Source organism: Amblyraja radiata, chromosome 1, assembly GCF_010909765.2.
Source record: "Amblyraja radiata isolate CabotCenter1 chromosome 1, sAmbRad1.1.pri, whole genome shotgun sequence".
NCBI classification, from domain to species: Eukaryota; Metazoa; Chordata; class Chondrichthyes; order Rajiformes; family Rajidae; genus Amblyraja; species Amblyraja radiata.
The window spans coordinates 175693965-175716508 of record NC_045956.1 but is presented as its reverse complement, the minus strand read 5'-3'; the positions used below and the strand labels follow the sequence as shown (position 1 = coordinate 175716508).

At 46.3% G+C, this 22544-nt stretch overlaps 1 protein-coding gene across 2 annotated transcripts in view; it reads left to right on the top strand.

The window, feature by feature from the left end:
• Positions 1-22544, top strand: part of smyd1 (SET and MYND domain containing 1) — a 40254-nt gene that overhangs the window by 4503 nt on the left and 13207 nt on the right. Inside the window, exons 2-5 of one of the 2 annotated variants that reach the window (XM_033035515.1) lie at positions 12126-12302; positions 15222-15435; positions 16380-16510; positions 19200-19238. In XM_033035515.1, coding sequence (XP_032891406.1) covers positions 12126-12302; positions 15222-15435; positions 16380-16510; positions 19200-19238 — 561 coding nt within the window. The remainder of the gene's footprint in view (positions 1-12125; positions 12303-15221; positions 15436-16379; positions 16511-19199; positions 19239-22544) is intronic. The other variant, XM_033035516.1, reaches the window with a different exon arrangement.

Below are 22544 nucleotides of genomic sequence, written 5' to 3'. Positions count from 1 at the left end.
TCGCCATGTCCCCTACAACTCTCAACAACTTCTACAGATGCACCATAGAAAGCATTTTATCCGGATGAATCACAGCTCGGTTTGGGAACAGCTCAATCCAAGACCGCAAAAAATTACAGCGAATTGTGGACGCAGCCCAGACCATCACACAAACCAACCTCCCTTCCATTGACTGCATTTATACCTCATGCTGCCTCAGCAAGGCCAGCAGCGTAATCAAGGATGAATCGCACCCTGGCCACTCCCTCTTCTCCCCTCTCCCATTAGGAAAAAGGTATAGAAGTGTGAAAACGCACACCTCCAGATTCGGGGACAATTTCTTCCCAACTGTTATTAGGCAACTGAATCAGCCTACCACAACCAGAGAGCAGTCCTGAACTACTATCTACCTCATTGGTGACCCTCGGACTATCCTTGATCATGCTTTGCCAGCTTTACCTTGCACTAAAGGTTATTCCCTTATCATGTACCTATGCACTGTAAATGGCTCGATTGTAATCATGTTTTTACTTTCTGCGGACTGGTTGGCACGCAACAAAAGTTTTTCACTGTACACGTGACAATAAACTAAACTGAAACTGAACTGCACGGGTGCTATCAGTACAGAGTTTGTACGATCACCTCCGGTTTCCTCCCACATCCCAAAGACGTACAGGTTTGTAGGTTAACTGGCTTTGGTGAAAACTGTAAAATGTCGCCAATGTGTAGGATAGTGCTAAGGGCTTGTCCCACTTGGCGATTTTTTTGGCAACTACCGGCATCATCGACTGACGTATCAGGTCACTGAAAAATACGCGGCTAGACACGGCGTGATGACGTATGATGCTGCAGTGACGCGGCATGATGACGTATAACGTGCGGAGTTTTTTCAAGTGGCATAACATTTTCTTTGTCGCCGCTGGATTTTGAAATGTTCAAAATCTTTTGCCGACCCTGATATGTCGCTGGCAAAGTCGTCAAGTGGGACAGGCCCTTTTAGTGTACTGGTTGGCGCAGACTCGGTGGGCCGAAGGGCCTGTTTCCGCGCTGCATCTCTAAAGTCTAAAAGATCTTCGGCCCAACTGTTCATCTGAGCTCATTTCATTTGTCCTACATCCTTCAAAACCTTACATAGCCATCTATTTATTTTAAATGTCTTTTAAAGCTGGTCATTTCTCCTGGACCTTCCTTTGACAGCTCGTCCCACACATCCACATGTCTTCAGGTCCTTTACAAACCTCACCATCTTACCTTAAATCTCTATCCTTACTTTTACAGTCCTCTGCCCCAGGAAAAATAATTACGGGGAGAACGTACAAACTCCGTACAGACAGCACCTGTAGTCAGGATCGAACCCGGGTCTCTGGCGCTGTAAGGCAGCAACTCTACCGCTGCGCCACTGTGCCGCCTACCCTGTTCTGGTAAAAACACTATAGGAAGGGTGTGATTTGGCTGGAGAGGATGCAGAAAATATTCACAAGGTTGTTGCTGAAGTTTAGTTTAGTTTAGTTCGGTTTCGTTTAGTTTAGGATTGTCGCGTGTACTGTTGTTTGCATGCTATCCAGTCAAAGAAGCCGTGATCCTTGCATTCCCTCTCTCTCTGTCCCTCCCCCACCCTAGCCATCCTGCTAGTCCCCACCGTTTGTATTCCTTTGTTATCACCTCCTCCACAGCCAACAAAGGACCATTGTGGGCTCCACCTATCCTGAGTCATCGTTGCCGCCTCTGATTTGTCCTGTACTCGTTCATAGGGGGCGCTCCTCTGTGTGCAGCCATGTCAGCAGCGCGTCAGTTTTTCCATCTTTTTTTTATTTTTTAGTATGTTTTAAAGTATGTATTTAATGTTCCTTCGTGTGTTTTGTGTGGGGGGTGGTGTGGGGGGGTGAGGGGGAAACCGTTTCGGTCGCCTCCTCCATGGAGAGGCGACTTTTTCCAGGTCGCCTCCCCCGTGGCCTAACATCAAGGATCGACGCGACCTTTCCCGGAGACGTGCCCGGGGCTTCAGCGGCGGGCGCAGCGTGGACTCTCGGCGTGGAGCGGGTGAGCCCTCGCTGGGGCTCGCTGGAGGGGAGCGCTCCGTTTCGCTGGCCCGGGGCAGCCGGCAGCCTGAAGTCGCAGCCTGAAGGTCTGCAGAGCTCCAGCTGGTGCGGCGTCTACAGCCCGGGATCTCACGTTGGGGACCCGGGGGAAGAAGAAGCCATCACTGCCGGCCCGCGGCCAACTTCTACCGCGGGTGCGGCATGGACTTACCATCACCCCTGGAGGGGAGCTTCGACCGCCGGCCCTGCAGTCTACGGTGCTTCTGGCTGCAGCGGGGACTTTAAATCTTGACCGCCGGTCTGCGGCCTACAACAATCTAAAGCCGCGGTCTCCGGTGAGGAAGAGCCGATCCTGGACTGACTGGACTCTGGTCCTGTACACGGGGGGGAAATGGAGGAGGACTGGCCAAATTTTTGTGCCTTCCACCACAGTGATGAATGTTGTGGTGGATGTTTGTGTTACAGTCTTATTGTGTGTTCTTTATTATTGTACTGCTGCTGACAACCCAAATTTCCACCGACCCTGGTTGTGTGGTAATAAATTATATCTATCTATCTATCTATACCTCTAGTTTTCCTCTCCCCTGACTCCCGGTCGGAAGAAAGGTCTCGACCCTATTCCTTTTCTCCAGAGATGCTGCCTGGCCTGCTGAGTTACGCCAGCATTTTGTGGCTGTCTTCAGAGGAAAGACTGCACGTGGTTACAATCAAGCCGTCCTCAATGCCCAGATGAAGGATAAAGGGTACAACATTTACTGCAAGATGAAATCAGATCTGGAGGGCTTGTTAGAAGGGCAGTCTTTGTGGGCTGAACTGTTTTCCCTGGTGTGAGGAAGGCTGAAATGTGACCTTACAGAGCTTTATAAAAATATGATGAGCCTGGATAAGATGGCTGAGTTTTTTCTACGATTAACACTAGAGGGCATAGATTTAAGGTAAGAGGGGAAATATTTAAAGAGGATGTGAGGGCCAAATTTCCTTACAAATTGGGTATTCATAACAATAGACAATAGACACTATGTGCAGGAGTAGGCCATTCGGCCCTTCGAGCCAGCTCCGCCATTCAATGTGATCATGGCTGATCATCCCCAATCAGTACCCCGTTCCTGCCTTTTCCCCATATCCCCTGACTCCGCTATCTTTAAGAGCCCTATCCAGCTCTCTCTTGAAAGCATCCAGAGAACCTGCCTCCACCGCCCTCTGAGCCAGAGAATTCCACAGACTCACAACTCTGTGAGAAAAAGTGTTTCCTCATCTCTGTTCTAAATGGCTTACACCTTATTCTTAAAACGAGCTGCCAGAGGAGGTAGTAAATTGCAGATAGACACAAAATGTTGGAGTAACTCAGCTGGACGGGCAACATCTCAGGAGAGAAGGAATGGGTGATGTTTCAGGTCGAGACCCTTCTTCAGAGTTACTCAGTGTCCCGCTGAGTTACTCCAACATTTTGTGTCTATCTTCAATTTAAACCACCATTTGTTCTTTCCTCCACGGGTAATAAATTGTAATGTTTAAGACATTTGGATAGGTACATTAATAGGAAAGGTTTATTGGCCAAATGCAAGCACATGGTACTAGATAAGGCAAGCCTCTTAGAGTCATAGTCCTAGAGTCATATTGAGTGGAAACAGGCCCCTCGGCCCAAATGCGTTTGGCCTATATACTTCTAAACCTTTCCTGTCCATGTTCCAGTCTAAATGGGTCTTTTAAATGTTGTGATAGCACCTGCTTCAACTACCTCCTCTGGCAGCATGTGGTCTTGGACAGCTAGGGTATATAGAGATGTATATAGATCTGCGCAGGCAGATGGGATCAGTTTAAATGGGTATCATGGTCAGCCTAGACTTGGCGGGAGGAAAGACCTCTTCCCGCTGTACTGTACTTTTGTCCAATCCTTTGGATTACTGGAGAACAAATATCAAAAATCTGAAACTGAAACAGCAACAGGAACTGTCAGAAACTGACATTTAGACTATTGTGAGCAATTTTGGGCCCCATATCTGAAGAAGGATGTGTAGGAAGGAACTGCAGATGCTGGTTTACACCAAATGATGTACACAGAATGGTTTACACAGGTTGTGCTGGCACTGGAGAGGGTCCAGAGGAGGTTTACAAGAATGATCACAGGAATGAGTGGGTTAACATATGATGAGCGTTTAACGGCACCGGGCCTGTACTCGCTGGAGTTTAGAAGGATGAAGGGGCAACCTCATTGAAACTCACCGAATAGTGAAAGGCCTGGATAGAGTGGATATGGAGGGGATGTTTCCACTAGTGGGAGAGTCTAGAACTAGGGGTCATAGCCTCAGAATTATAGGACATTCCTATAGGAAGATGAGGAGGAATTTCTTCAGTCATAGAGTGGTGAATCTGTGACATTCATTGCCACAGAAGTCTGTGGAGGCCAAGTGAATGGAGATTTTTAAGGCAGAGATAGATTCTTGATTAGTACTGGTGTAAGGGATTATGGGGAAAAGGCAGGAGAATGGGGTTAGGAGGGAAAGATAGATCTGCCATGATCAACTGGCGGAGTAGACGTGATGGGCCGAATGGCCTAATTCTGCTCCTAACACATGAACTTAGCAGGTCAGGTGGCATCTATGGAAATAGCAAGGGAGATATTGTTTTAGATTGAAGATCTTGCATCAGAACTGGAAAGTTGCAAAGAGGGTGTGTGTGTGGGTTGGATAAGACAATAGGAATATCTGTATATGGAACTGATTAATAGATTAATGAGGACAGTAAAAGATTTAGAGTTGAATGGGAATGTATGAGAATACATTTGGATGTGAATGTACAATGTAAGTTTGCAGATGTTACAAATGTGGGTGGCATCATAGTAGCGAAGATGGCTAACTAAAATTGCAGCAGGACCTTGATCAGTTGGGTCGGTGGGCGGAGGGATGGTTAATGGAGTTTAATACAGATATGTGCGAGGTGTTGCATTTTAAGAAGTCAAACCAGAGCAGAACCTACACAGTGAATGCCATGGCTCTGGGGATTGTTATAGAGCAGCGGGACTTAGTAGCGCAGGTACATAGTTCCTTGAAAGCGGTGTCACAGGTTGATAGGGTGGTCAAGAAGGCTTTCGGCACATTGGCCTTCATCAATGTATTGGGTATAGAAGTTGGCATGTTATGTTGCAGCTGCACAAAACATTGTAAGGCCACATTTGGAGTATTATGTTCAGTTTTGGTCATCGTGTTATTGGAACGATGTTATGTTAGAAAAAATGCAGAGAAGATTTATGAGCATGTTGCCAGAACTTAAGGGCCTGAGCTATGGGGAGAGGTTGGGCAGGCTGGGACTTTATTCCTAGGAGCGTAGGAGCCTGAGGGGTGATTTTTTAGAGGTGTATAAGATCATGAGGAGAATAGATTGGGTGAATGCACAATCTTTTACCCAAAGTTGGGGAATCAGGAACCGGGGGAAATAGGTTTAAGGTGAGAAAGGAAATTTTTAGCAGGCACCTGAGTATCACATGTCAAGAATCAAGAGTGTTTATTGTCATGTGTCCCAGATAGAACAATGAAATTCTTACTTGCAGCAGCACAACAGAATATGTATACATAGTACACTGTGAACAATATAATAAATGGGAACAGAAAAATTCAGTGTGTGTATATACACACACACATACACATATGATAGTGGCGTTTAAGTAATTTTTAGATAGGCACATGGATATGCAAGGAATAGAGGGATATAAACTATGTGCTAGCCGATGAAATCAGTTTGACTTGGCATCATGTTAACTGCAGTTGTACAGGGCCCTGGTGAGACCACACCTGGAGTATTGTGTGCAATTTTGGTCTCCTAATTTAAGGAAGGATAGTCTTGCTTTTGAGCGAGTGCAGCGTAGGTTCACCAGGTTAATTCCCGGGATTCCGGGACTGATATATGATGAAAGAATGGAGCAACTGGGCTTGTACTCACTGGAGTTTAGAAGGATGAGAGGTGATCTTATAGAAACATATAAAATTATGAAGGGATTGGACATGCTAGATGCAGGATATATGTTCCCAATGTTGGGGGAGCCCAGAACCAGGGGCCACAGTTTAAGAATAAGGGGTAGGCCATTTAGAACTGAGATGAGGAAAAACTTTTTCACACAGAGAGTTGTGAATCTGTGGGATTCTCTGCCTCAGAAGGCAGTGGAGGCCGATTCACTGGATACATTCAAAAGAGAGTTAGATGGGTGTCATTAGATATGGATGAGGGGTCAGATGACTGGAGGGTGCCTCTACTTCAGAAGGGCCTCAAGGAAAAGTCTGGAAACTATAGACCAGGCAGCATGGTGGCGCAGTGATTCAGCGCATCAGCGGCGGAGACCCGGGTTCGATCCTGACTATGGGTGTCGTCTGTACGGAGATTTACGTTCTCACCGTGACCTGCGTGGGCTTTCTCCAAGATCTTCGGTTTCCTCCCACAATCCAAAAAGTACAAGTTTGTAGGTTAATTGGCGTGGTAAGTATAAAAATTGTCCCTAGTGTGTGTAGGATGGTGTAATGTGTGTGGATCGCTGGTTGGCACGCACCATGTGGGCCTGTTTCCGCACTGTATCTCTACACCTAACTAAACTAAACCAGTGAGCCTAGAAACAAGGAATTGCAGATGCTGGTTCATAAAATATGACACAAAGTGCTGGCTGGGGTAACTCAGCGGCTCAGGCAGCATCTCTGGAGAACATGGATAGGTGACGATTCGGGTTGGGTCCCTTCTTCAGATGCTGCCTGATTCGCTGAGCTATTCCAGCACCCAGATGTCAAACATCTGTGGTAGACAAATTACTGGAGAGGATTCTGAGGGATGAGATGTATATACATTTAAATAGACAGGGGCTCGATGGGCTGAAGAGCCTGTTGCCGTGCCCTGTGACGCTATAACAACCTGGATTGCCCACTCCTATCTCTGACGAGGGTTGGAATTTCCCCCTGCTCTGACGGAGGATTCATCTGAATCTAGGGCATGATCAGGCAGGGGGTGGCACAGTGGCGCTAGAGACCCAGGTTCGATCCTGACCTGGGGTGCTGTCTGTATGGAGTTTGTACATTCTCCCAGTGAGCAAGTGGCTTTTCTCTGGGTGCTCCGGTTTCCTCCCACACTCCATAGACGTGCAGGATTGTAGGTTCATTGGCTTTGGTAAAATTATAAATGATCCCTAGTGTGTGTAGAATAGTGCTAGCACACGGGGTGATCGCTGGTCGGTGTGGTCTCGGTGGGTTGAAGGGCCTGTTTCCACACTGTATCTCTAAAGACTAAACTCTGAAGACTAATGCAGATAATCATCAAATCTGGTTAAATGTCCCAAATGATCAGTGGCCTGTTGGCATTATACAGCTCTGTAGGAAGATGATACTATTTATTCCCTTATGGCAGCAACTCTGTGAACTGTGTTTGACATTTCATGTTAACCTTCCATCAGAATATCATCTATCCGATCCCAATGCAGGAAGTTTAATATTTCATTGTGCTATGTTACTCTTCATCGTTGCCATGTGCTGAATACATTTACTGAGGCGAGTTTGCTCTCCCATCATTAGACCCTGTACTTTAGACTTTACACTTTAGAGATACAGCGGAAACAGGCCGTTCGCCACACCGCGCCGACCAGCGAACACCCCGTACCCTAACGCAATTTTACAGCAATTAACTTACAAACATGTTCGTCTTTGGAGTGTGGGAGGAAACCAGAGCACCCAGAGAAAACCCACGTGGTCATCGGGCGAACGTACAAAGTCTACTCCGCCATTCAATTGTGACTGATCTATCTCTCCCTCTTGACCCCATTCTCCTGCCTTCTCCCCATAACCTCTGACACCCGTACTAATCAAGAATCTATCTGTCTCTGCTGTAAAAATAGCCACTGACTTGGCCTCCACAACCTTCTATGGCAAAAAAAATCCTCAGATTCACTAAAGAAATGTCTCCTCATCTCCTTCTTAAAAGAAGACAATAGACAATAGGTGCAGGAGTAGGCCATTCAGCCCTTCGACCCAGCACCATCATTCAATGTTGATCATGGCTGATCATCCACAATCAGCATCCCGTTCCCCATATCCCCTGACTCCACTATCTTTAAGAGCCCTATCTAGCTATCTCTTGAAAGTATCCAAAGAACCGGCCTCCACTGCCCTCTGAGGCAGAGAATTCCACAGACTCACAACTCTCTGAGTGAAAAAGTGTTTCTTCATCTTCGTTCTAAATGGCTTACCTCTTATTCTTAAACTGTGGCCCCTGGCTCTGGACTCACCCAACATCGGGAACATGTTTCCTGCCTCTTGCGTGTCCAAACCCTAAATAATCTTATATGTTTCAATGTTTCTCATCCTTCTAAATTCCAGAGTATTCCATTCTCTCAGCGTATGACAGTCCTGCCATCCCAGGAATTAACCTTGTGAACCTACGCTGCACTCCCTCAATAGCAAGAATGTCCTTCCTCAAATTAGGGGACCAAAACTGCACACAATACTCCAGGTGTGGTCTCACCAGGGCCCTGTACAACTGCAGAAGGTCCTCTTTGCTCCTATACTCGACTCCTCTTGTTATAAAGGCCAATATGCCATTTGCTTTCTTTATTGCCCGCTGTACCTGCATGCTTACTTTCATTGACTGATGAACAAGGACCCCCAGATCCCACTGTACTTCCCCTTTTCCCAACTTGACACCATTTAGATAATAATCTGCCTTCCTGTTTTTGCTACCAAAGTGCATAACCTCACATTTATCCGCATTAAACTGCATCTGCCATGCATCTGCCCACTCCCCCAACCTGTCCAAGTCACCCTGCATTCATAGAAACATAGAAACATAGAAATTAGGTGCAGGAGTAGGCCATTCGGCCCTTCGAGCCTGCACCGCCATTCAATATGATCATGGCTGATCATCCAACTCAGTATCCCGTACCTGCCTTCTCTCCATACCCTCTGATCCCCTTAGCCACAAGGGCCACATCTAACTCCCTCTTAAATATAGCCAATGAACTGGCCTCGACTACCCTCTGTGGCAGAGAGTTCCAGAGATTCACCACTCTCTGTGAAAAAAGTTCTTCTCATCTCGGTTTTAAAGGATTTCCCCCTTATCCTTAAGCTGTGACCCCTTGTCCTGGACTTCCCCAACATCGGGAGCAATCTTCCTGCATCTAGCCTGTCCAACCCCTTAAGAATTTTATAAGTTTCTATAAGATCCCCTCTCAATCTCCTAAATTCTAGAGAGTATAAACCAAGTCTATCCAGTCTTTCTCATAGCATCCTCCTCACAGTTGACACTGCCACCCAGCTTTGTGTCATCTGCAAATTTGCTAATGTTACTTGTAATCCATTCATCTAAATCATTAATATATATTGTAAATAGCTGCGGTCCCTTTAATTCTGCCCCATTTTCATGCAACATTTACAATAGTTCCACCTGCTTGCGTTCGGCCCATATCCCTCTAAATTTGTCCAGGTACCTGTCTATAGACACAGAATCATGTAGTAACTCAGCGGGTCAGGCAGCAGCTGGGGTGGAAGATTGCAACCTTCACGTGGTCCGCCCTGTTTTGATGAATTCAATCAACCCGGCGTGCACAATCAAATAAGATCAAATAGAACTAATTGTCGTACAACTTTAGGCTGTGCACGATATATGCAAGAAGAAGATGAAGAAGAAGGCAGCAGCTCTGGAGAAAAGGAATAGTTGACATTTCGGGTTGAGATTCTTATTCAGACTGTTCCTTCCTGCACATGTATCTGTCTAAATATTTCTTAAATGTTGTGATCGCACGTGCCTGAACTATCTCCTTTGGCAGCTTTTTCCATTCACCCACCACTTTTTGTGTAAACAAGTTCACAAGTTCACAAGTTATAGGAGTAGAATTAGGCCATTCGGCCCATCGAGTCTACACCGCCATTCAATCATGGCTCATCTCTGCCTCCTAATCCCATTTTCCTGCCTTCTCCCCATAACCCTTGACACCCGTTCTAATCAATAATTTGTCTATCTCTGCTGTAAAAATATCCACTGACTTGGCCTCCACAGCCCTCTGTGGCAATGAGTTCCACAGATTAACTACCCTCTGACTAAAGAAGTTCCTCCTCACCTCCTTTCTAAAAGAGTGCCCTTTAATTCTGAGGTTATGACCCCTGTTCGTAGACTCTCCCACTAGTGGAAACATCCTTGCCACATCCACTCTACCCATGCCTTTCATTATTCGATAAGTTTCGATGAGGTCCCCCCTCAACCTTCTAAACTCCAGCGAGTACAAGGGGCCAGTGCTGTCAAACGCTCATCATATGCTGACCCACTCATTCCTGGAATCATTCTTGTAAACCTCCTCTGGACCCTCTCCAGAGCCAGCACATCCCCTGAAGTTGCCCCTAAGGTTCCTATTAAACTTTTCCCCCGTCACCTTAAACATATGTCCTTTGTTTCTTAATTCCCTCACTCTGGGCAAAAGACTGCACTCTAATCCTCTCAAGAATTTGAACCAGTCTAAATGGTGGGTGCCTGGAGAGGTGGTGGAATCAGATATGAAATGGCTTCAGTTTAGTTTAGAGATACAGCAGGGAAACAGGTCTCTCGGCCCGCTGAATCATTGAAGCATAGAAACATAGAAAATAAGAGCAGGAGTAGGCCATTTGGCCCTTCGAGCTAGCACCGCTATTCAATATGATCATGGCTGATCATCCAAAATGAGTACCCCGTTCCTGCTTTCTCCCCATATCCCTTGATTCCGTTAGGCCTAAAGAGCTAAATCTAACTCTCTCTTGAAAACATCCAATGAATTGACCTCCACTGCCTTCTGTAGCAGAAAATTCTACAATTGCATAATTCTCTGGATGAAAATGTTTTCCCTCATAGTCCTAAATGCCCTACCCCAATTCTTAAACTGTGACCCCTGGTTCTGGACTCCCGCAACATCGGGAAAATTTTTCCTGCATCTAGCCTGTCCAATCCCTTAGAATTTTATATGTTTCTATAAGATCCACTCTCTTTCTAAATTCCAGTGAGTACAAGCACAATCGACCCATTCTTTCATTATATGTCAGTGCCGCCATCCCGGGTGTCCACGCCGACCAGCGATCCACGTACCTAACACTATTCTACATACCACGGACAATTCATAATATTTATCAAAGCCAATTAACTTACAAACCTGTACATCTTCGGAGTGTGGGTAAAAAACCCAGCGCATGCAGAGAAAACACACGTAGGTCTTACGGGGAGAACGTACAAACTCCGTACAGACGGCACTCATAGTCAGCATTGAACCCAGGTCTCTGGCGCTGTAAGGCAGCAACTCTACCGCTGCCCCACCATGCCACTACTGTGGCGTTTAAGAGGATTTTACATAGGCACATGGTTATGCAGAGGATGGGGGGGATGTGGCTCACATGATTAGTATAGGTGTCGGGGGTTATGGGGAGTAGGTGGGAGAATGGGGTTTGGCGGGAGAGATAGATCAGCCATGATTGAATGGTGTAGTAGACGTGATGGGCCGAATGGCCCAATTGTGCTCCTTTCACTTATGAACATAAACGTGCTGACAGAGAGTTTAACTTGGCATCATGTTTGGCACGGACACCGTGGGCTGAATGGCCTGTTGCTGTGCTGTCCTGTTCTATGAATGTTCGTCACAAGGTTTCAACACCATACTGGGTGTCACAGTGGCGCAGCGGTAGAGCTGGTGCCTCACAGGACCAGAGACATGGGTTCGATCCAGACTACGGGTGCCGTCTGTAGGGAGTTTGTACGTTCTCCCCGTGACCTGAGTGGGATTTCTCCGAGATCTTCAGTTTCCTCCCGCACTCCAAAGACGCACAGGTTTGTAGGTTAATTGGCTTGGTATAAATGTAAACCTTTATCCCTAGTGTGTGTGGGATAGTGTTAATGTGTGGAGATCCCTGGCCCGGCACGAACCCGGTGGGCCGAAGGGCTTGTTTCTGTGCTGTATCGCTAAACTAAACTAAACTAAACTAAACTAAACTAAACTAAACTAAACTAAACTAAACTAAACTAAACTAAACTAAACTATACTAAACTAACCAAAAGTAAACTAAACTAAACTAAAAGCGAAAGAGGGGCCTGGTCTAACGTGGGCTTCTTGTTCTCTGTTTCTGACGGCAGCCTCACCTACCACGTATGCCACGGGTGTTTCAAGAAGCAAGCGAAGCTCCAGCGCTGCATGCAGTGTAAGTTTGCCCACTACTGCGACCGCACCTGCCAGAAAGCTGCATGGACGGAGCACAAGAGCGAATGCAGCGCCATCAGGAACTACGGCAAGGCGCCCAGCGAGAGCATCAGGTGAGCACCAGGCCGGCACCGCCATCAGCCTTGGTGGGGCCTCACTGCTTTGTCTGTATCTATGTGTGTGTATACGATACAATACGCTAGGGCTTTGCTCATCACGGAGGGAAATTGGTCTGCCAACAGTCAAAAGATACAGTTACAAGGCATTGAACGTGGCATGCGCATTATGATGATAATGAGATTTAAGTGATCAGTTATTGCACAACACATATGTAATATTCCGCAAACATGAAATTAAATGGTCGAGTGGAAAAATCCAGGATGTGCAAAGAATGAGGCTGGGGTGGGGTGAGGGGGAGAGTCAGTCCACCCCACGACAGAAGGGGGAGGAGCTGTACAGTGTGTGTGTGCGTGTGTGTGCGTGTGTGTGCGTGTGTGTGCGTGTGTGTGTGTGTGTGTGTGTGTGTGCGCGTGTGTGTGTGTGTGTGTACAGTGTGTGTGTGCGTGCGTGCGTGCGTGTGTGTGTGTGTGTGTGTGTGTGTGTGTGTGTGTGTGTGTGTGTATGTGTGTATGTGTGTGTGTGTGTGTGTGTGTGTGTGTGTGTGTGTGTGTGTGTGTGTGTGTGTGTGTGTACAGTGTGTGTGTGTATTTTTTCTTGTTTATTATATTATTTACAGTGTACTATGTTTATATATTCTGTTGTGCTGCTGCAAGTAGGAATTTAATTGTTCTATCCGGGACATATGACAATAAAACACTCTTGACTTGACTCTTGGCTAAGAAGTGACAGATGGAATACAAAGAGTGGAGTCACGCACGTTAGTAGTAGGAATGATGGCGTAAGTTATTTTCTAAATGGGGAAACAACTCTGAAATCAGAGGTGCAAAAGGACTTGGGAGTGCTGGTGCAGTTTTGTTTAGTTTGGGGATAGGCAATAGACAATAGACAATAGGTGCAGGAGTAGGCCATTCGGCCCTTCGAGCCAGCACCGCCATTCAATGTGATCATGGCTGATCATCCCCAATCAGTACCCCGTTCCTGCCTTCTTCCCATATCCCCTGACTACACGATCTTTAAGAGCCCTATCTAGCTCTCTCTTGAAAGCATCCAGAGAACCGGCCTCCACCGCCCTCTGAGGCAGAGAATTCCACAGACTCACAACTCTCTGTGTGAAAAAATGTTTCCTCATCTCCGTTCTAAATGGCTTACCCCTTATTCTTAAAATACGGTGCGGAAACAGGGTCTTTAGCGGACCGAGTCCGCGCCGACTAGCGATCACACCGTACACTAGCTCTATCCTAGTGTACAGTCTTTACCAATGCCAACTGACCTACAAACCCGTATGTCTTTGGAGTGCGGAGGAAACCTGAGCACCCGGGGAAAACCCATGCGGTCAGGAGGAGAACTACTTACAGACTGCACCCATGGTCAGGTTCTAACTCGGGTCCCTGGAGCTGTAAGGCAGCAACTCTACCGCTGGCACTACTGTGCTGCCCCTTGGATTCCCTAATTTGCAAAACAAATTGGCAGTATGGATGCCAAATGCAATGTTAGCATTTATTTCAAGAGGACTAGAATATAAAGACAGGGATGTAATGCTGAGGATCTATAAAGCACTGGTCAGACCGCATTTGGAGGACTGTGAGCCGTTTTGGGCCCAATATCTGAGGAAGGATGTGCTGCCGTTGGAGAGGGTCTATAGGATGTTTACAAGAATGATCCCAGGAATGAGTGGGTTAATAGATGATGAGTGTTTGATGACACTGGGCCTGTACTCGCTGGAGTTTAGAAGGATGAGGGGGAACCGCATTGAAATGTACAGAAAAGTGAAAGGCTTGGATAGAGTGGATGTGGAGTGCTTCCACTAGTGGGAGAGTCTAGGAAAAGAGGCCTTAATGGCATAATTCCGCTCCCATAACCTATGAACTACTGCCCCCTTCAGCCTCGGAAGGTCCCATTAAAGCCTCCAGATAGTGATGGGAATGGGAAGCAAGTGATGTTGTGGTCAACAACGCAACTTGGATTATTACCAGTGTTACTTTATACTGAACAATTGAACAGGTAACTAAAAAATGACTTTAGCCTTTAGAGGCACAGCGTGGAAACAGGCCCTTTGGCCTGCTGAGTCCGCACTGACCAGGGATTACCCCGTACACGAACACCATCCTACACACTAGGGTTAAGACAATTTTTCTTTCACTGAAGCAAATTAACCTCCAAACATGTAGCTCTTTGGAGTGTGGGAGGAAACCGGAGCACCCGGAGAAAACCCACGTGGTTTCAGGGAGAACGTGCAAACTCCATGTAGATAGCACCCGAGGTCAGGATCGAACCTGGGTCTCTGGCGCTGTGTGGCAGCAACTCTTCCGCGGCGCCACCTTGCCGCAGTGTAGTAGAGAAATGGAAATTATCGTTGCAGGTTTACTGATCCTGATGGTTAAGATGTCCAGGATTCATGATGACTTGCGGGTATGGGTTCAGAGCTGGTTTATTCATAGAAGACAGAGGGTTGTGGTGGAGGGTAGATATTCTATGTGGGCCGCACAGTGGCGTAGGACCAATGTTGCTGCCTTACAGTGTCAGAGACCCGGGTTCGATCCTGACTACAGGTGCTGCCTGTACGAATTTTGTACGTTCTCCCCGTGACCTTCGTGGGTTTTCTTTGGGTGCCCCGGTTTCCTCCCACACTCCAAAGACGTACAGGTTTGTAGGTCAATTGGCTTTGGTAAGAATTGTAAAAGTGGTCCCCAGTGTGTAGGATGGTGCTAGTGTACTCGGTAATCACTGGTCGGCGCAGACTCAGTGGGCCGAAGGGCCTGTTTCCGCACTGTATCTCCAAACTAACAGAAAGGATCAACTGCAGGTATTGACACCACCGTCCATTGGAACGTGGTTGATCTACTTGGTCCGGAGGGGGTTGGAGGAATTGGAGAGCCTGGTGTGTGATTCCTATGATTCTGTGCTGCTCTCAGACTTGCCTCGCGTATCTTGTGGAGGATGAGGAGAGAGGGAGCTCTTGTCCCCGAGGATCGCCTCGTGTCCATCGAGGACCTCCAGGACCATCTGGACGACCTGAGTGAGGACGAGAGGAAGCAGCTAAATCTGGACGTTGAGGTTTTCCAGCGGTACTGGCAGCCCAAAGCCCAGGAGCTTAGCATGGAGTCCATGTCACACATATTTGGAGTGGTAAGTAATGTGGAATCAGACTGAGGGCGGGTATCCAGACTAAACGTCATCTATATCCATGTTCTCCAGAGATGCTGCCTGACCTGCTGAGTTACTCCAGCACTTTGTGTCCTTTTGTGTATTAACTCGCATCTGCAGTTCCTTGTTTCTACATCGGTAAATGGGATTAGTGTAGATCAGTGGTTCCCACAGGGGGGCAATTTGATTTTTAAGGGGGGCATCAGGTAAACATATGTAATTTATGTTTCAGATGTTATTTTGAGTAAATTCCATTTTCTGAGAATTATTTCTTTGTCTGCTCGTGCTAAAATATGGGGGGGGGGGGGGGCATCAGGATTTTAGAGGTGATTAGGTGGGACATGGCCAAAAAAAGGTTGGGAACTACTGGTGTAGATGGACAAAAAGGATGGCATGGATGTGTGGGCTGAAGGGCCTATTTTTGCATTATATGGCTCCATGATTTATCCACTGCATGCAAAGCACTTCGGCATATCTTAGAAGATTTGAGTTACATGCAAGTATCTCTCTAGTAGGGTGGAAAGTTTAGTTTAGTTTTGTTCACTTGAGTTTAGTTTAGTTTAGAGATACAGCACGGAAACAGGCCCTTCAGCCCACAGAGTCCACGCCGACCAGTGATCACCCCGTGCACTAGCACTATCCTGCACTCTAGTAACAATTTGCAATTCTTACCTAAGCCAATTAGTTTACAAACCTGTACGGCTTTGGAATGTGGGAGGAAACCGGAGCACCCAGAGAAAACCCACACAGGTCACGGGGAGAACGTACAAACTCCGTACAGACATGCACCGATAGACGGGATGGAACCCGGGTCTCTGTCATTGTAAGGCAGCAACTCTACCTCACGATATTTAATCAACAATTAAGGAATGAGGGGAATGCAGTACTCCAATTATTTTTTAAACCACTTGTGATTCATTCATCAGATAAACTGCAACGGTTTTACCATCAGTGACCAGCGTGGGTTGCAAGCTGTAGGAGTTGGATTGTTTACAAATCTCTGCCTCGTGAATCATGACTGCTGGCCAAATTGCACCGTCATATTGAACAATGGAAAGTGAGTAGACAAATACATCAACTTGATAAAGCAGTGAAATTAGATTTCTGCGTATTGTTTCTCCGCAGAGGGTGGATTTTCTGTCTGAGTGTGCAATGATGATCTGAATGCAATGAGATTTTTAAGATATTAGACCTGTTTTGCATTATCTAACTTGGTGCTAATAGGGTTGTTAGCAATGGGCCATTCAGCTCCTCGAGTCTGTTCTTCCATTCAGGTGATCTGCACTCCAGCTCCAGATGCCTGCCACAGTTCCATCAGCATGGCAACCTTGTCTCTAAATATTACATAAGCCATTTAGTTTTGTTTAGAGTTTAGAGATACAGCACAGAAACAGGCCCTTTGGCCCACCGAGTCCACGCCGACCATCGATCCCCGCACACCAACACTATCCTAAACACACTAGGGACAATTTACAATTACATCAAGCCAATTAACCTACAAACCTGTACGTCTTTGGAGTGTGGGAGGAAACTGGAGCATCCGGAGAAAACCCACGCAGGTCACGGGGAAGAACGTACAAACATCATTCAGACAGCACCCGTAGTCAGGGTCGAACCCAGGACCCTAGCGCTGTAAGGCAAATTCTTAACCTGTAAAAGGACAACAGCCATCGAACAGGCCAACAGCCGTCTGAAGAAGGGTTTTGGCCCGAAACGTTGCCTATTTCCTTCGCTCCATAGATGCTGCTGCACCTGCTGAGTTTCTCCAGCATTTTTGTGTGCCATCGAACAATAATATTTTATGTAAAACAATAATAGTTTGTCCCATAGGTCCCTACCATCTGCCATCTCATAAGTTCATAAGTTATAGGAACAGAATAGAAACATAGAAAATAAGATGCAGGAGTAGGCCATTCGGCCCTTCGAGCCAGCACCGCCATTCAATATGATCATGGTTGATCATCTAAATTCAGTACCCCGTACCTGCTTTTTCCCCCATATCCCTTGATTCCATTAGCTCAAAGAGCTAAATCTAACTCTCTCTTGAAAACATCCAGTGAATTGGTCTCCACTGCCTTCTGTGGCAGAGAATTCCACAGATTCATAACTCTCTGGGTGAAAAAGTTTTTCCTCGTCTCAGTCCTAAATGGCCTACCCTTTATTCTTAATTAGGCAATTCGGCCCATCAAGTCTACGACATTCAATCATGGCTGATCTATCTTTCCCTCTCAACTCCATTCCCCTGCCTTCTCCCCCATAACCCTTGACACCGATACTAATGAGGAATCTGTCTATCTCCGCCTTAAAGATAGCCATTGATCTGGCTTTCACAGCCTTCTGTGGTATTGAATTGCACAGATTCACTTCCTCAGTATCCACAATAGCCTAACTCAGGCCTCTTGTGTTTCTCCGAATTTAATCCTTCAGCCATTGGCAACTGTGCTTTCAGCTGTTAAATGGAGATTCAAGAGACCACAGACACAAGAATGGTGAGTGAAATGCCGGGGGAAATCAACAAGGTTATTGTGCAGGTCAGGCAGCATCTGTTGAGGGAATGGACAGATGACGTTTCGGGTCAGGGCCCTTATTCAGATTGATGGAAAACAGGAAAAGGGAGAAGGTTCCAACCGGAAACATCACCTGTCCATTCCCTCCACAGTTGCTACTTAACCCGCTGAATTCCTCCAGCATTTTATGTTTCAGCGGCAGAACTTTTTCTCTGAGATTCCTCTTAATAGACTTCTCACTTTCCTCTAAGATCCATCGTGCTGATCAAGTTCAGTTTAGTTTAGTTTAGAGATACAGCTTGGGAACAAGCCCTTTAGCCCGCGCCGACCAGCGATCCCTGTAGACTAGCAATATCCTACACACTAGGGACTATTTACAATTTTGATTAAAGCTAATTTACCTACAAACCTGCACGTGTTTGGAATGTGGAAGGAAACCGGAGCACCCGGAGAAAACCCATGCAGTCACAAAGAAAAAGTACAAACTCTGCACAGGCATCGCCCGTTGCCAGGATCGAACCCGCCTCCCTGGCGCTCTAAGGCAGCAATACTATTGGTTGTACTGTGCCACCTTAGTTCTATGCTACACACGAGGGAAAATTTACAGAAGCCAATTATCCTACAAACATGCACATCTTTGGAATGTGGAAGGAAACCGGATTACCCGGAGAAAACCCACGCGGTCACAGTGAGAATGTATAAACTCCGTGCAGGCAGCACCTGTAGTCAGGATCGAACCTGGGTCTCTGATGCTCTATGGCAGCAACTCTACCGCTGTGCATCTGTGTTGCCCTTACCTTTAGCCCCTAGATCTTTATTCTAGATTGCCCCTCGATTCAGATTTAGCTCTTAGGGCTAAAGGAATCAAGGGATATGGGGAAAAAGCAGGAACGGGGTACTGATTTTAGATGATCAGCCATGATCGTGTTGAATGGCGGTGCTGGATTGAAAGGCCGAATGGCCTACTCCTGCACCTATTTATCTGTGTTCTATGTTTTCTACCTCTCTCTCTATCGCCTTGTAACCTTAGTTTTGCTGACTGTTCCCTACTCCTCATTTACCTGGCCCAGTCTCACACTATATTAAACATTGCTCTGTCCCATTGCCCATGGGAAGAGTTGCCATATTAACGATTCTGTACAAATGCAAATTTCTGTTGTTGTTGTTGCTGTTGTTGTTGTTGTTTGTGATTTATTTTTCTGTTGGCGGTGAAATGTGGATTCTCATTTTGTCTTACAGTCGTGATGCGGTTAAATCAATGTTCCACACACAGATGAGGTGGGTTGAGTTGCTACTGTGTCCTGTTATGTCTCCCTCTCCCTGGCTTACTTTAGCTGCTCAGTCCCCCATATCTAGTTTGTGATTGTTTAGTTTATTGTCACGTGTATCGTGGTACAGTGAAAACCCTCTTTGTGGCGTGCTGTCCAGTCAAGGAATAAAGTCCCAGCCTGCCCAAACTCTCCCTGTAGCTCAGGCCCTCAAGTCCTGACGACATCCTTGTAAAATGTTGCACACTTGCATATGATGAAAGAATGGGTCGACTGGGCTTGTATCCACTGGAATTGAGAAGGATAAGAGGGAATCTTATAGAAATATATAAAATTCTTAAGGGATTGGACAAGCTAGATGCAGGAGAAATGTTCCCCATGTTAGGGAAGTCCAGAACCAGGGGTCACAGATTAAGAATAAGGGGTAGGCCATTTAGGACTGAGATGAGGAAAAGCTCTTTCAGATGAGGAAAAGTTGTGCACCTTTGGAATTCTCTGCCACAGAAGGCAGTGGAGGCCAAATCATTGGATGTATTCAAGAGAGTGTTAGATATAGCTCGGAATCAAGGGATATGGGGAGAAGGCAGGAACGGGGTACTGATTCTGGATGATCAGCCATGATCATATTGAATGGTGGTGCTGGCTCGAAGGGCTGAATGGCCTACTCCTGCATTTATTTTCTATGTTTCTATGTAATAATTTTAAAAGCTTGCTTTTTAGTTAGTTAGTTAGTTTGGTTTATTGTTTAATGGAGATGTGTGGGGCATGTTTTGTTACACAGTGAGTGGTGGGGGCCTGAAATGCAATGCCAGGGGTGTTGGTGGAGGCAGATATGATAGTGCCATTGAAGAGGCTTTTAGGGATTCACATGAAAGTGCAGGGAATAGAAGGATCTCCCGGTTGATAAACATTTTAACCCCCTCCCATTCCCACACCGAGCTTTCTATCCTGGGCCTTCTCTACTGAAGCTCAACACAAATTAGAGGAACAGTACCTCATATTTCCCTTGGGCCGCTCACAACCCAGCAGTATGAACATTGACTTCTTCAACTTCAAGTAACCCTTGCTTTCCCTCTCACTCTGTACTTTCACCACCCTAGTTCTCCGACTAGTTTCACTGTCCTACTGATTAATTTTACTGATTGTATGCCTCGTTGTCACCTTCCCCTCAGCCAACAATGAACCATTCAACATTTCCTTGATCATCGTCTAATTTGATCTGTCGTTTTCACACCCTACCCTTCCATATCTCTTGTCGCCCCTCTCCCCTGACCGTCAGTCTGAAGAAGGGTCTCGACCCGAAATGTCACACAGTCCTTCTCTCCAGAGATGCTGCCTGTTCCGCTGAGCTACTCCAGCATTTTGTGTCTATCTTCAGAGGGATAGTAATCATGTACAGACAGATGAGATCAGTTTAACTTGTCATTATAGACACAAAGCGGTGAAGTAACGTCAGGCAGCATCTTTGGAGAAAAAGGATGGGTGACATTTTGATTCGGGACCCTTTGTCAGACTTGCCCCGGAATGTCGCCCATCCTGTTTCTCCAGAGATGCTGCATGTCCCGCTGCATTGCTCCACAGCACATTGGGTCTATCGTTGGTATAAACCTGCATCTGCAATTCCTTGTTTCTACTTAACATCATTATTGTGGGCACAAACATTGTGGGCTGAAGGACTCGTTCCTCTGCTGTACTATGTTCTATGTTCTATGTCCCCCTTATATCTTTCATAGAAATTTGTACATCTGCTATTGGGAAGAGCTCACCTCTCTCTATCTTAATCTACAGACATTATCTTAGACATAACCAACTTGGTACTCCCACTGGTGAATAAAGTCCTCCTAGATGGAGAATACATTTCTTTCTACCCAATCCAACCAAATTAATTTTATTCCTTCCCCTCGCCATGCCATTAGTAAAGCTGCATGGTATTGAGTTTTGGTTGGCTTTTTGTCACCATGTGTTCTGTACCTTTAAGCCTAACCCATACCGGCATGTATTAATTTCATGCCAACTGTTCATCAAAACCCAGACAAAACGTCTACCCTAGCTGACAACATAATCACAGATGTTCCGTGCACCCACCACCCGAGATCATAGGAATGAATATTTCTCTAGTTTACTTTAGTTTAGTGATGCAGCGTTGCAACAGACCCTTCAGCCCCCCCGAGTCCGCGCCAATCACCCGTACACCAGCACTATCCTGCACACTAGGGCAGGATAAAGGGCCAATTTAATCTACAAACCTGCACGTCTTTGGAGTGTGGATGAAACTGGGACACATGGAGAAAACCCATGCGGTCACAGGGAGAAACATAGAAAATAGGTGCAGGAGTAGCCTGCACCGCCATTCAATATAATCATGGCTGATCATCCAACTCAGTATCCTGTACCTGCCTTCTCTCCATACCCCCTGATCCCTTTAGCCACAAGGGCCACATCTAACTCCATCTTAAATATAGCCAATGAACTGGCCTCAACTACCTTCTGTGGCAGAGAATTCCAGAGAACGTACTAACTCCGTACAGACAGCATCCATGGTCAGGATCGAACCTGGGTCTCTAGCGCTGTAAGGCAGCAGCTCTACCGATGCGCCACTGTGCCGGCCTCATTGTATATGAAGTTTATTGACTAGGAATCTGACCCCGAAAAGTTTCCAACTCCGGAGGCTTGAACGTACCATCTAAACAGACACCTCATTGGACCATCAATAGAGATATAGAAGATTCCCTGGTCAGAAAGGGCTGGCACGGTGGTGCAGCGATAGTGTTGCAGCCTTCTGGTGCCAGAGACCTGGGTTCGATCCTGACTATGGGTGTTATCTGTATGGAGTGAGTGGGATAGGACGAAAGTACAGGTACAACTAATGCACTGGCCAGTGTGGAATTGGTGGACTGAAGGGCTTGTTTCCACACTGACACTGCTCCTGGTAGCCTTGCTCAACAATTAGTTATCTGTCAATCTCTAAAATGCATGATTTAATGTTTCTGCCTCTGATAGCTTGTTGTGTGACATTGCCGACCGCAGTTCCATCTTAACAACAGTGAAAAGCGTATAACTGGCTGAAAGTACATTGATATTTCTGGGGCACTGTTTTGGCGCAAATAACCAGCATTTAATTTATTCTATAATTGTTATGTTGACAAAGTTTTGCCTTGATTTTCTGAATCTTTCTGATTTAGTCATAGAGTTAGAGCGTCATAGAGTGATACAGTGTGGAAGCAGGTCCTTCATCCCAACCTGCTCACACCAGCCAACATGTCCCATCTACACTTATCCCACTTGCCTGCATTTGGTCCATATCCCTCCAAACTTG